This window comes from Acinonyx jubatus, chromosome D3, assembly GCF_027475565.1.
Source record: "Acinonyx jubatus isolate Ajub_Pintada_27869175 chromosome D3, VMU_Ajub_asm_v1.0, whole genome shotgun sequence".
Taxonomy (NCBI): Eukaryota; Metazoa; Chordata; class Mammalia; order Carnivora; family Felidae; genus Acinonyx; species Acinonyx jubatus.
This window is the reverse complement of record NC_069392.1, coordinates 55,883,412-55,897,826: the sequence shown is the minus strand read 5'-3', so window position 1 is coordinate 55,897,826 and position 14,415 is coordinate 55,883,412. Positions and strand designations below refer to the sequence as shown.

Sequence of the window (14,415 nt, the reverse complement as noted above, 5' to 3'; positions counted from 1 at the left end):
GTAAGAGCCTGCGGGTGGCCATGAGAGTAAGTCACAGGCTCCAAAAGCCACTGGGAAACCGAGTACCTTTATACCGGTGTCGTTCAGTATAGCCTCAGCAATATGTCAGTTTAATGATAAAAATTTACGGGCAGCTACTGAAGCTACACATATAATATCTCTACGTTAATACTTCTTTTACCAAACTAAGAGTTTGTATAACTGATGCTTGCTGACTTCATCTTAAGAATTGACTGAGCCTAGGGGCGCCTGGGTGGCTCAGTTGGTTGTGTGTCCAACTTCGGCTCAGGTCATGATCTCGCAGTCCATGGGTTTGAGCCCCACATCAGGCTCTGTGCTGACAGCTCAGAGCCTGGATGGAGCCTGCTTCGGATTCTGTGTCTCCCTCTCTCTCTGCCCCTCCCCTGCTCAAGCTCTGTCTCTGTCTCAAAAATAAATAAACATTAAAAAAAAAAAAATTAAAAAAAAAAGAATTGACTGAGCCTGGAAAGATACCCTAAATATAAAAAGACTGATGTCCCACCCTTGCTTTCAAAGACCCTAAGGAGTACATAAACATCAGGGTAGGAAGAAAAATATCAGTGGAAGCATAACAAAAAATCTACAGAAAAACTGGCTATCTCAGCCATAGTAAACACACTCAGGACACCCAGTGACACTTAATGAAAGGACTCTGATCCCAAAGGGGACATTGGAACTCGTAGCCTAATTTTTTAGCTCTTTTATTTTAAAAGTTCAACATCTGCGAAAGTATAGAAAATAGTATAATGACCCACCTCCTGCACCCATATTTCAGCGTTAACTCATGGTCGATCTTGCCCCATCTGTACATTCACCCACCTACTTGCCTCTTGTCCAGGATTATTTTAAAACAAATTCCAGATATCATATAATTTCACCTATAAATATTTCAGTATGTATCTCTGAAAAATATAAACTTTCTTGAACTATAACCATAATATTATCACATTTTAATAATTTCTAACATCAAATCAATTTATCATTAAATTTAATAAATGTTAATACCAAATAGTCATTCAAGTTTCCTCAATGATTTCAAATATTTATTCACTGCGTGTTTGTTCGAATTAGGACCCAATTAGCCACGCATTGCAATCAGCTGTTGATATATCGCTTGAATCTCTTTTAATCTAAGTTTCCCCTCCATCTTTTTTTTCTTTGCAATTTAATTTTTTGGAGAAACCATAGTTTCCCACAATCTGGATTTTGCTGATTGCACCCCTGCAGTGAGGTTTAACATTCATTGTAGCTTAATTTTCCCCATTCTTTCTTACTTAGTTCAGAACAAGATCCAGAAACACTTCCCAATAAAACAGCTAATAAAGCAAAAATAAAAACAAAAGCAGTCTGCTTGTCTCTCTAAAGGAGCAGATGCTGACAAACACAAGATTCTGAAAATGTCCCCCAGAAGTGGAAGCAGCTACATTGATTAGAAAGCCAGGTTAAACTGGGGACATTCCTGAGCCAGCCACAGACCACAGGGGCGTCACCTGGAGATGAGGTGGGGAGGTTGCCAGGAGTGGTGACTGGCTCAGGACAAAAAGGTTCGCAAGCGTTCAAAGTTTCATCTTCAGAGAGAAATAAACCCTGGAGGAGAAAGAAGGCTGGGGGAGGGGAGCTCAGCGTTGGCCTCAGCATGTTAATCAGTTTTAAATCTGCCACCATTAAGAACTAACATTTCAGAGTCCGGAGGGGGAGGGCGGGGGCAGGCTGGCCTGTTGTTTTCCAGAGGGACACAGGTTGGACTCCGAGGACAAAAGGCACGGCCTCACAGAACTCCAATGCTGGAAGGACTTACCAGAGCACGACCGGTTAAGTCCCAGCCCTGTGACAGGCAGCCGCGTGTGAAGGCAACGCAGGCAGCCCCCCTCCCCCACCTGTGCTTCCCCTGCACAAGAGAGCGTGTGCTCTGCTGCTGGCTTTCTAATAATGGGACACACTTGGCTACAGGCTTTGGAGGAAAAAAAAAAAGATGACCTTAAATCTCAGCTCTTTCACTTAAAAGCGGTGTGGCCTTAGATAACCTGCTTAGTCTCCCTGTGCCTCAGTTTCCCCACCTGTTACTTGCGGATACTATTGTCCATCTGCTAGAGCTGTTATGAGGATAAATGAAGTTATGCATGAAGGACTACAGTGTAGTGCCCAGCACATTCCCATTATGTGTTAGCCTTTGCCCCCCAAAGATTTCTGCCAGTCCCTTCCACACCACATCCTTGAAGGAAGCCATGACAGCACCTGCAGGGCGTCCGGCTGGGTTACCGATGCCGTCTGTGGCCATGCATGAAGCAAAGCCAACTGACCCATAAAGAGTTCAATCCCATGATCCTGATCTCAATAGCGTGGCTCCAACCAACTGAGCTAATTACGGTACAGTCAGAATCACCTCGGCTTGCACAGAGATGCTCTCAGCACTTCATACAACATTCTTAAACACTTCTGTCCTAAGATGCTCTGTGCCACAACACTCTTGCCAACTTTACTAATGATCTCATCTTCTAAAAATCTTAATGTAATGTAGCAAACAGATGTGTCCCGTAAGAGGATTAAGGTGGAAATTCATTACAGCAATAATACCAGTGGATTTGTGTTCTATAACTAACACCGATCAATCAACTTAGGGCACACTCCATCTTCGCACTACTCAGCTTCAAGAAAAACATGGGAGAAGTAGTCAGCCAGGTCTCTCCCTCCCTGTAACAGGGGAGACAGTGAGAGCCCCGCATACTGAGAGCCTGACCTAAATGACCTCTAATCCATGCTGCTTAGGAATCACCAAAGCATGTTGGAAAAAATACACATCCTGATTCAACAGGTCTGGGGAGGCTGACAGCCCCTTTCTAAGAGGAGTCTAGGTGACGCCCAGCCCACCCTTGAAGGACCAAGGCTCTAATTCTCACTGCGATCTGTTGTTTTGCAGGTGGAACAGCTGAGACAGGAAGGCAACCACAGAGACAGAGGTCGTGAGAAAAAAATGAACACAATACAGTCAAGAGATGGAACTCTGGAAAATGGACAGGCTGCCTGGAAGGAAGACATCCAAGACACAAAAGTGGAGTCATTGAGAGCTGAGGCCTGGTGTGGAATGCCAACCCTGGAACTTCCCACTCGTGTGACCAGGTGGATTCCTTCTGTTCTGGGTCTCTTCTGCCACGGAATGCAAGAGTGCCCGTACCTGATCCGTAGACTTGGCGAAATGATGCCTATCTAGAATGCACCTTGTCTTGGGCAAGCGCCCAGAACACAGTCACTATTATCACTCCACTCTGTCTGGTCCACAAAAGGCACCGAAGTATTTCCTGAACTGAATTACTAAGTCTTAACTGCCATTGTAACAGATAAGCTGGTTATCACTTAGTTTGTAAAAATAGCCTACGATTCCACTTTTGTCTATCAAAAGGAAACAAGAATCCGTAGTCTTTCATAATCAATCAACCCCAAAACATTCAAATTGTGAAAGGCATATGATTTATTAATTCTACTGTATAGTTTTCTACATTAGAGGTCCTATAATTATAATTCCTTAGAACACTGAACCAGAAATAAACACCTATTTATGCAACATTTGAGAACAAAAGGGCTTACCTAGGCCAGACAGAACATATAACCACCAAAATGAACATCTCCCCAGTGAGTCTACAGCATCTGTTTTGACCTTTTTGTTATCACACTCGTCATTAATTTACTTATCTTCCCTGGAATGACTAGCAATTTTGGAAAAGACAAAGCATAATAAGCACAATATATCATTTTTGTCCAAGACAGTGGTTTAGTTAACAGCTAACTTCTAAAGGAGTCAGCAGACATGAGCTAAATTAATAGATCATTAAGTTAGAAAAAGATGCACAGACTCAAGTTTTGGCTGGGAAGGGCCTGAGAGATCCAATTCAAACGTTCCCAGCACAGGAGACTCTTAGGGGGTGCTGCATAAATTAGAACCCTCCACAGGGCCTTCTAGATGCCGGTTACACAGGTGCGTTCACTAAGTGACCGTCCATCCAGCCTCTCACTTATGCCCTGCACACTTTTCTGTGTGTACAATCTACTTCAAGCAAAAGTTTACTCCCCACAGGGTGTTGAAAGTGTGGGACAGCTGGGTATACTGAGGGTGTCTGCATGTTCCACAGTCAGGCTTCTCCATCCTTTCCATCACACAGATTGCCCTCCCACAAGGAACTCCCCATCTTGCCAAGGCCAGGCTCATTGGGACCTGAGAGAAGCATTCCCTGTGTTTTGGGAAGGCTTACTCAGGGCAGGGGTCTGGAGTGAGAGCTCTGGGTTCCCTCACCATCAGCTAATTCACAGCAAGGATGGTAACTACTTGTTTCCACCTCTGACTCTGAAATCTACCAGGCCAGGAATTCTGCCTCAAGGCTCTTACTCATGCCTGTAACATTCACCTGCCCCAGGCCAAAAAGTACCTGGCACACAAAGGTGATTTGGTGAGCTCCCCAAGGTAATGCAATGGAACCCCCACGACTTCCGCCCACCCCACACTGCTGGTCCAGGGAGCAGAACAGCACTGGGGGCTGAGACCCAGGGTTTGAATCTCAGCTCTCTAGTCCTAGCAAAAAAAACTAAGTTACTTACTTGCTCTCTTCCACAGTTTCCTCATCTGCAAAATAGGGATCCTAAAAGTAGCCTCATTCACAGAGGTATGTAGCATTAAACGATATTGCACACTGACTCACAACTCGTTAGCTCTATCACAGGGGGACCATCCAATTTTAAGATTCTCTGCTGGAAATTAATGAGCATTTTTAAACATGAATGTGCACCGAGGCATATAAATGCACTGAATTCTGCTCTGCAGAGCCCTGGCTAATAGAATCAGCCAATCACTCAGCCCTAGACATGAAAAACAATGTCAAACATCTGAATATACTGCAGGGGTCTTTGGGCAAAAGACGCTGAGACCAAGCATAGCTGGCTGCCAAGACCAGGAGTCAAGGAGTTCTACAGGTTATCTCCAGGTTCTCCTTGTTCTACAGGCAACACCTCAGAACATTCTGTGAGCCAGTGCAACTTCAGCTGTGGCTTCTAGCTGGGGGGGGGGGGGGGGGGGAGGTGGGGAAGGCCAATGCTGGAGCATCATCATTTCCTCCTACCAGAACAGAGGAGGAACACTGGATCAGGACTATGGGGCTACTCTATAGAAACATAAAAAAGTACTTTAGCTTCCAGCTTGAAAGGTCAACCTATGTATATAGGGTTTGAAATCCAAGAAAACCACTTCAAGGTCATAGGGCCACAATTATGAGCCTTCTGTGGTTTCAACAAAAGATCACTGTAATCAGTGATCATAATGAATGGAGTATCATGATGCCAAAAGAAGTCCTTTGAAACTTTCAACTCAATCTACTGATTAAGAAGAACCAAATAATTTACAAAAGTGATTCTGATTCGCTGAATTCACACTACATCATTCTGTCCCCCCATCTCCCAATCCATCCTGTTTTTATGGCCAGAGAGGTTCCCCCAAACAGTGATCGTTATCCACTCTGCACCAACACGGAGAGAATGAGACAGAACTGCCCCATTCCTCATTCCTGAAAGCAGGTTACTAATTAAGGAGAGAAAGCATTGATAGACTAACAGCACTGCCCAAGTACACCAGTTTCCACATACAAACTCCCTCTCTACTTCCAAGGCAGGTGAACATCATACAGAAATCTAAAGAATTTTGAAAAATCAATTTTGTTCTTTTTGGTATCAAGGGTTATCTCTTCCAAATATTTATCAATGTTGATCCTCATTGAATAAATCATCTCCAAGCTTTGATACGAACCCAAGCAAAAAAAAAAAAAAAAAAAAAAAGTGCCGGTAAGTAATTCTTCAAGGTGCAATCTGTTTAAGTAGGAGGGAGGGCTCTCTTGAGTAACCAAATGGTTAGCTTTCAATGCCCAGCTCTTTGCAACACACACTTTGCAAGATGCCTGTCCTCCTGCAAAGGGTTAAAAAAAAAAAAAAAGAAGAAGAAAAGAAGAAAAAAGCCTCTATCGGGTGGACTGAGAAGCCATTCTTCCCAGGGGACACTCATTTCGGGCTGCGAGGCTCTGGCTTTGTGAGCGCGCCGCCCCTCCGCGCCCCCGCCCCTCCTCCCACAGCTACCGCTTCTCCAAGGTTCCCAAGGCCACCTGCTTCTCCAGAGAAAAGGGGGCTACTCCGAGAGCTATCTCAGTGCGCAGTCGGCATCCCCCGCGATGCCCCGCGGGGGAGGAGGAGGCGGTGTCCCCCAGGAAGAGTGCTTTGTCGTGAAGCTCGCGCGGCCGCCCGCAGCGGCCCCAGAGGCCTGAGAGGTTTAGACCTGAGTCCCCCGGGGCCCGGTTTCTTTCCGCTCCAGGCTCGGCGCCGGCCCAGGTACCAGGGCCCACCGCCGGCATCGGAGCCCCACCCCGCCCACCCAGCCGAGCTAACGGCGCGGCGCGGGGGAACCTTCTCCATCTCGCCTAGGGCCCGCGCGGCACCTGCTCTGCCCCGCCCGCTCCGGCTCTGGGCCGGAGCGCAAGGCTGTCCTCCTCTCGCGCCCGGGAAATCCCGCGCCAGCCGGCAGATGCCCCCGGCCCCTCTACCTAACGGGAAGGGGGGAGGTCTGCCCTTGGGCGCCAGTCCCCCGGGGCCGCGCCTATCCGAGCCTGCCCGCGGCGCCCCCACCCCCGCGCGCCCCGCAGCAGGGGCCGCGTCCGGAGAACCCAGCCCGCATCGGTCGGCCGTACCTTGTGCGGCGCCCGCAGCAGCCGGTGGACCCCGGCCAGCTGGGTGCCGAGAGCGAGGTCCTCGCGAAACGTGAACAGCGGCGGCCGGCTGGGCTCGGGGAAGTTGGTGCTGTTGAAAGGGTCCGTGTCGTCCAAGAACTGCACCCGGCAAGCCAGCGTGGCCATGATGCATCCCTGCCCCTGGGAGCGCGGGCGCCGGGATCGGCGGGGCCGCGGGCCGAGACGCCGGGGTCACACCGCGAGCAGGGGAGGCCGCGGCCGCCGATCGCTGGCTCGCGGGCTCGCAGGCTCCGGCGCGCCCGGCGGCAGCCCGGGCTCCGGCCGCGGGGGGGCGGGGCGGGGGCGGGGCCGACAGGCCCCTCTGTCCCCTCCTCCGGCTCCTCCCCTGCTCAGTCCCCTCGCGCCCGGCCCTGCTGCCCCGACCGCGGAGCCTGCCGCCGGGAAAGGGAAAGGGAGAACCGCTCCCGCGGCATCCGCAGCCCTGCGCCAAGCCGTCTGGCAGACGCGGCGGGGCGGGGATCCCCGGCGGGCTGACTCCGGCAGCGCGGGCGCCGCTTGGGCCGCCCGCTGCACGGGCGTCCCTCGGCGTGGGGAGCACCGACGGAGCTGCACCCCTCGGAGCTCCGGGTCTTCCCCATCTGCGAGAGGACTTAACCCCTTACAGATGAAGGCGGCAGTGGGGGGCTCCTGCTGCCTGGATTTGGAAAACCCCAGCTGGGCACCTGCAGAGGAGGGAGCCGGCCCCCCCGCAAGCAAACGGGGTGGCAGCCACCTGGAGCCCAGGCGAGGGTTACCCGGAGGTTTCCCTTGGGAAGAAAGAAGCTTAGGAGGAGGAGGGTGAGCCGGGGAACCCTAGCAGCTCCTAACAGATAATCCCAGGGGGCGCTAGGAGCGAAGACTGGGGGACTGCGCCGCTCTGCTTCAGGACCCCAGCGCCAGGCGTGACACCGGGGCCACCTGGTGGGTGCTAGTTGACCCTCCGTATCACCGCAGCCTCTTGACCAGTTAGGTCCCCGAATACCCTAAATGGATCTTGTGGGGCCGCGAGGACCGCTTCGGATGAGGTCACTGAGATGCAGAGGGGCGATGGAAAGCTAGTGACCTGCTCGCAAGCGAGGGACGTGGAGGAAAGGGTTGCACAGCCCACCTCGGCCGCGCGGGAGCTTCGGGGCTCCTCTCGGCCTCCCACCGCTCTCCTCGCTGCTCGCGGGCGACCCCCTTCGTTCCCAATAAGAATTCACAGTTTTCTCCATTCGCAGGCTGTGGCCAAGTTCGTGGTGCCTCATACCTCGTACAGATGACCGGGATAATACCCAATCGCTCTTCACATCCACGTCTTAACAAGGCGGCTCTATAATGTCTCTCTCCTTTTTTTGTGGTTTCAAGGAGAAAGAAATCCTTGTCCCATACTTGGCACCTTTACTTTTTTTTTTCTTTTTAAGATTTTTAAGTAATCTCTACACTCAAGGTGGGGCTCAAACTCGCAATCCCCAAGATCAAGAGTCCCATGCTCCACCTACTGAGCCAACCAGCCGCCCCTCCAGCCCCTTCACCGGCACCTTTAACCTTCCCTCTCCATGTTGCATGTGCAACACTTAACGCCTGGTCTTAAAATAACAATCAGCCAGGACACTTCTATTCATACCAGCATAACTCCTAGCTCTCCTTACTTTTTGCTCCGTAACCCTTTGAAGGAGTCCTCTGGGCAGACCCCTACAGCAACTTCGCCATCAGCTCATGGCCAGAATACTAAACCCCCAAATTCTATTCCCTCACCAGGGGCCTCCTACCCTCCTACTTTGAACCCCAACTCCCTGCCCACTGAGAGAGCCCTCTGGTCTTTCTGGCCACCTCATTTCCCATCGTCACTATCCCAAAATGAATCCCAACCCATCATCTCAAGGCCTCCTTTTCACACTGCTCCCTGGGCTTCTCCCACCTGTCAGATCCTGGGCAGGTTCCTGCCCCTGCCCCATCTCGCCAATGCCTGTGGACAGTGGAACCAATCTCAGTGACCCATTTACCCCCACCCCAGGCTCCTAAGCACTGCCCAATGAAGCTGGCTCCCCACTGCCTTTAGGCAGCCAAAAGTTTCTGTCACTTTCCTCTACCTACAGATTTATTCAGTACAGAAACTTGTCTCTAGCACGAAGTCCTCCCCTCCCAACACTCCCTCCTCTCCACTTTCCATTCCCACCCTCCATCTCCCACATCTCAAGAGATAACCAAAGCCTTGTTTTTCCTCCTCCTGAAGGCTCTATCTCCATCTGGACCCTGAGCCCCTCCCTTCCCAGTTGCTCTGGGACCAGCTCTGTTACTGAAGTAGCCCCCTTCTTCCCTCCTCCCTGGGCTCTTTCCCCTGTGCCTCAGGGTTGGGTTCCTTGCCTACAACCAGTGCAGTCACACAGAGCCCTCCACTTCGAAGAGCCCCACACTGGCTTCAGGCTCTGCTGTTGCTGTCCTAACAATTCTGAATGACGTAGCCAAGACACCCCAAATTTTCATGGTGCAGTCAGCTCCACAAGCTACACAGCTGGTCCTGGTGAAACACACACACACACACACACACACACACACACACACACACTCAAATGGTTTCCATCTTAAAAGCTGCACCTTTATGAATTCTGCCTCTCGCTGGCTTATCTCTTCTTTGCTTCCTGACCAGTCTCGGAAGAAAAGAGCTATATTCATTTCTCAGCATCCTCACTACCTCTTTGCTCCACATCCCCCAACACCTGGTGGGCAAGCCCCTGGTGTTCTGAGATCATCAGTGTGATCCTAATTGCCTCATCCAGGGGACACCTGGGCCCTGCTGCCCACTTTCTCAGCAGCATCTGTCACCATGAACCACCCCTTTCCCAAACTCTCTTCCCTCACCTTCAATAGTTATACGGACTCTGGGCTGCCTCCCTCCTCCTCCTCTGCAGCGTCTTCCTCCATCCATACCTCTGGGCTCTGGTATCCTTGAGAATAGAGCATCACAGCTACAGTTACTTTATTCCTGTGTTTCCACTAAACTAAAAGTTCCTCTAAGGCAATGACCATACTACATTCAATCATATTACTCCCCCCACCTCTGCCAGTGCCTGGCAGAGTGCTCTGCACAGAAAAGGCACACAAGGGATGCCTGATGAATGAGTGAACACCAGAGTCATCTTTAACTCCTGTATCTTGCAATTGGTCGCTATGACCTGTCACTGAATCCATCTCTAAAACGTTTCTCAACTCTGTCCTCCTGTCTAGCTCTCACTCCTATGCTAGTCTTCTAGGGGGAGGTCTCTCCTCCTCAGGTGCGAATCCTACATTTGATCTGCCACTGGCTTCCCCAGAGCCAGTGAGCATTCAAGGATGTGCATTTAATGTGTCACACCTTAGGGCAGAATCCTTACATGCCTACTCCCTTAACTTGACTTACGAGAACCTGTAATATCTTCCGCAGTCTACCACACCAGACTCGTGTCTGGTCATTCCCCCCTTCATGCCCTGCTTCAAGACACACTGAATTTATTATCCTTCCCCAAACATGCTGGGATTTTTCCCAGTGAGCTTCTCAATTAGGAATGTTCTATCCCATCTGGTTGGCCAGCTGAACCAACTTACTCTTCGCCACTCATGTCTAAGGTCAGCTCTTCTAGATAGCCATCTCCAACTCTACCCCAAACACGGATGGTCTCTCCTTCTTCTGTGGTCCCAGACTGCTTTCTACATGTCCTTTTGGTAGCACCTTTCATACATGCTTACGTATATTTTTATTTACCTATATTTTACCTATGCTCTAATAAACTATAAGATTTCCAGGATTGGAATTGCCTTACTCAGTTTTAGTCTTAAAACTTCAAAGAGTGACTGGCATCAGAAGTCAAACCTTTAAAAATTTTAATGATGTAAGTTATCCTTAATTCTTCTAAGGATTTTGCCCTGACCACTCCCTTGAAAGTGCTTTGAGCAACATTTTTTCTCCTGATTAATAACCAATGTTGTTTTTTCAACTTATTTTTTGAAATCATTCTTTTTTTAATAATATAATGCTTTCTTTTCATTTAAAAGGTCAAGAGTCATAAAACATTATAACAAAAAAAATCAGCTCCCTACTTTACAACTCCCATCCCCCCCCCACTTCTCAGAGGCACCCATTTTTAAATAATGTAAGTACACTGATATACTCTGATCTATGAATTTTAGACAATACATTGGCTTTTTGTCATGCTAAATGAGGATTTTAGCTTCGTTACAGGCCATTTCCCTATCTCCATCTTCCCATTACAGTTTTATCACAGTTTTAATTAAATTCCTATTCAGTGATTTTTTTAAAATGATGATTGTGTTAATACTGTTCATTTTTGTGCTACGTAGTGCACATGATTACATGGCCTTTCTTGCACAACTTTTTGTTTTTCTGAAGTTAGTATTTGCTTTAATTTTTTCAGTTGCTTATTTTTTGTTCTTTGAACAGCTGGTTAGGTCTTCTCATATCCGACAACAGCTCTGCAAATACCTTTTTCAATACTGTCAAAGAATTTCTCAGTGCTGTATTTTCCCGTAAGATGCCCTCTTCAGAGATATTCCTCCGGGTCTCCTCCATGTTCCTGTCCCGTAAGATGCCCTCTTCAGAGATATTCCTCTGGGTCTCCTCCGTGTTCCTGCTCTCATTTGGAATGTGGCTCTCTCAGCCCTATCCTCCTAGAGATTTCCTTGGCTTCTCTCTTGTGTGGTTGCTCCTGGTTCCATTAACTTGTCTTATTCTTCCTCAGTTTATATTCTCAATTTTTATAAATACATACCCCAGCGGTTTCCTGAAAAGATAAGTTTTTGAGAAGTTTTGTATCTGAAAGTATCTTCATTCTCTGTCCTCACACTTGTCTTGATGTGGTCGTTTTGCTTGCAAGAATGACCATAGGAATTCTTCCCTCTCCTTTTATTCCCACCACTTTGCAATCTGACTTTTCCACTTCCTCCCTAAAAAGACGGGGACTATTTCCCCACTCTCTGGATACAAGTGACTTTGTGACTTACTTTGACAAATAGAATATGTTGGAAGTGGCTTTGTGTGACTTCTGAAATTAGACACCAAGAAGTCTTACAGCATCCACTGTCACCTTCTTAGCATGTTGACCTGAGACTACCACATGAGGAAGCCAGGTCTAGCCTCAGGAAAGTGGTAAGAGAACTACTACTGAAGACCGGGAATACAGTTAGCTGTGTTATGCGGCAGTGAAACAATTGATAAAACAACTGCCCAATTGCCTGCAGTGATTTGTGAGATAGAAAATGTATGTAATGAACTATGGACTTAGCTAAGGAGACCTCGGGACTGTATGCTGGAGGTATGTGTCAGGTGCTGCTAACTACATGTAATAATATATTCTGTTTGCAAGTAGAATTTAAAGGAAATATAGAAGGCTTAAGACTTGCTAGGTTGTAAAATAAAATAATCTCATCCTTGGTTCTGTCCAGCTAGTAACTGACTTTCGTAAAGATCGATTTTAAAATGTGGCTTTAAGACCCGCTGTCAAGATCTCAGAGAGATTTAAGGCAGTGGCTAGTAGATACTCTCATTTAAAGAAAAGGGCTTCTAAGAATCCTTAAGGGTGTTATTGCATAGCAGCCTGGCAGACCCAAATGAAAACGAATCATGGATGTAGTGTTTGGGACAAACCCTAGTAAGATTCATAGAAAATCCACCAAGAATTTAAGATAGTTGTGTTGATGAAATCACAACAAATTTGGACTAAAAGGGAACTAGAATTCTTCAAAATAAAAAGAAACCTCTGGAACTCCAACTTGCGATGGGTAAGAAGCAAGATAAGAAAGCTATTCAGCTGTAATCATGGAGCCATTGTTTTGTATTTGTATTTCCCGGGCTTTTGCTTTGTTTTGTTTTGTTTTGTTTTGTTTTGTTTTGTTTTGTTTTGTTTTACATGGGAAAGTAAGGATCTACCAGAATGTGGAGCTAAGAGCTATGGAGAACAGTGAACTTGGGAACCACCACAGGGTGCAGAACTGGGCCCTACTCCCCTGGAGCAGGAGGAACTGAAAACATGCCCCAGGCTGGGGTTGAGAACTGTCATGGATCAGTGCCTGCTGTGTGTCCCACGTTCTCTTTATTTGTGAATGGGTGTCTCATGTCCCAGTCTCACCATTTGTATATTAGGTGTCAGAGGGGCAGACAACTTGTCTGTTTAAGTCACAGGTCTCTGGATCAGAGAAGCACTACCCAAGGAGGTACCCTTGAAAGGCGTCATCTGCGTGAAGCTTCAAACAGCAGTTTCCTCACCACCTTTCCAGCCTCTGCCCCTGCCCCTACCCCTGCCCAGTACCAGAACCAGCACCACACATTTGAGGGTTTCCTTATGGTAGCACTTCCTTTTTGGTACCAATTTTTCTTGTAGTTCGTCTTTGTTTTATAACAAACCACCCCCAAAAAGTAGTAGCTTAAAACACTAACTGTTTTATCTGTTCTCCGTTCTTTGGGTTAGCAATTTGGGCTGGGCTCAGCTGGGGTCACTCATGCGGTTGCAATCATCTGGAAGCTTGACTGGGGCTGGTGGGACTAAAAGAGCCTCTGTCTGAATCTGCTGACATGTACTGTCAGCAGGCTGGTCTAGGAGACTTCACAAGAGATGGTTCATCTCTCCTTTCATGTGGCTTCTCATCCAGTAAGGTAGACCTGGCTTCTTCCCACCGACGGTGTTAGGGTAGCATTCAAAAAGTTCAAGAGAAAAAGTTACAAGGTCTCTGGAGCCTTAAACTCAGAGTGTATGCTGTGTCACTTTTGTCACCATTCTTTGCTTTTCTTTTTTCAGTCAAAGTAAGGCAAGTTCAGCCTAGGTTCAAGGAGGAAGATAATAGATTCCACTCCCTAATGGGAGGAGAAGCAAAATCACATTGCAAAGAGGCACAAACACCTAGATATAAGAAACTGTTGTGTTCAACTTTGCAATAATCGTACACACACGATACATAATTCTAGGTTAGAAATAATTTTCACTCAGAATTTTGAGGCATTGCTGCACTGTTGCCACTAGAAGACTATCAAAGTGGTATCTGTAACTTTTTCTTTTCCCTCTCTCTGGAAGATTTGGAACCTTCTCACTGCTCCCAATACACTGAAATTTCATATGTGAGTTATTTTCCATTTATTGCATTGACACTCCCTTGGTATTTCCCAAAGATTTTCTGTTCTTTGTTTTGTGGGAATGTTCTTGTTTCACGTCTTTGATCACTTCCTTTCCGCAGTTTTATCTGTTTGCTGTCTCTGGAACTCCTATTATTTGGACGTTGGACCACCACGTGAATCCTCTAATTTTCTTAACTTTTCCACCCTGTTAGTCTCTTTGATTATTTTGCTCTCCATTTCGAGGGATTTCCTCAACTATATGTTCCTTCTCTTTTACTGAATTTTTAATTACAGCATTCATGTTTTTAATTTTCAGAAAATCTTTCCTGTTCTCCATTTTTCCTTTTTAGAAGTATCTTATTCTTGTCTCCAGGATTTCCTTGGTTAGCATTCATTACATGCTGTAATAGCATTCATTACACAAATGAATGGTTAGCATTCATTTCCTTGATATGATTCATTACATGTTCTTTAAAGTTTTCATTTCATTGCAGTGTATGTGTTCTTTGACGTGTTTCCTGGCCCCCCCTACTTTCAGCCTTTTTCTTTTGTAACAGAGGT

At 47.4% G+C, this 14,415-nt stretch overlaps 1 protein-coding gene across 10 annotated transcripts in view; it reads right to left on the bottom strand.

Moving 5' to 3' along the window:
* The window catches only part of FHOD3 (formin homology 2 domain containing 3), a 468,859-nt gene extending 461,795 nt beyond the window's left edge, over positions 1-7,064 (bottom strand). For 4 of the 10 annotated variants that reach the window (XM_027068790.2, XM_027068791.2, XM_027068793.2 and 1 more), the window contains exon 1: positions 6,735-7,063. In XM_027068790.2, coding sequence (XP_026924591.1) covers positions 6,735-6,899 — 165 coding nt within the window. In that variant the 5' untranslated portion in view covers positions 6,900-7,063. Of the gene's footprint in view, positions 1-6,734 lie in introns of all 10 variants that reach the window. The other 6 variants (XM_027068800.2, XM_027068802.2, XM_027068803.2 and 3 more) reach the window with 2 other exon arrangements.
* Between the last annotated feature and the right edge of the window lie 7,351 nt (positions 7,065-14,415).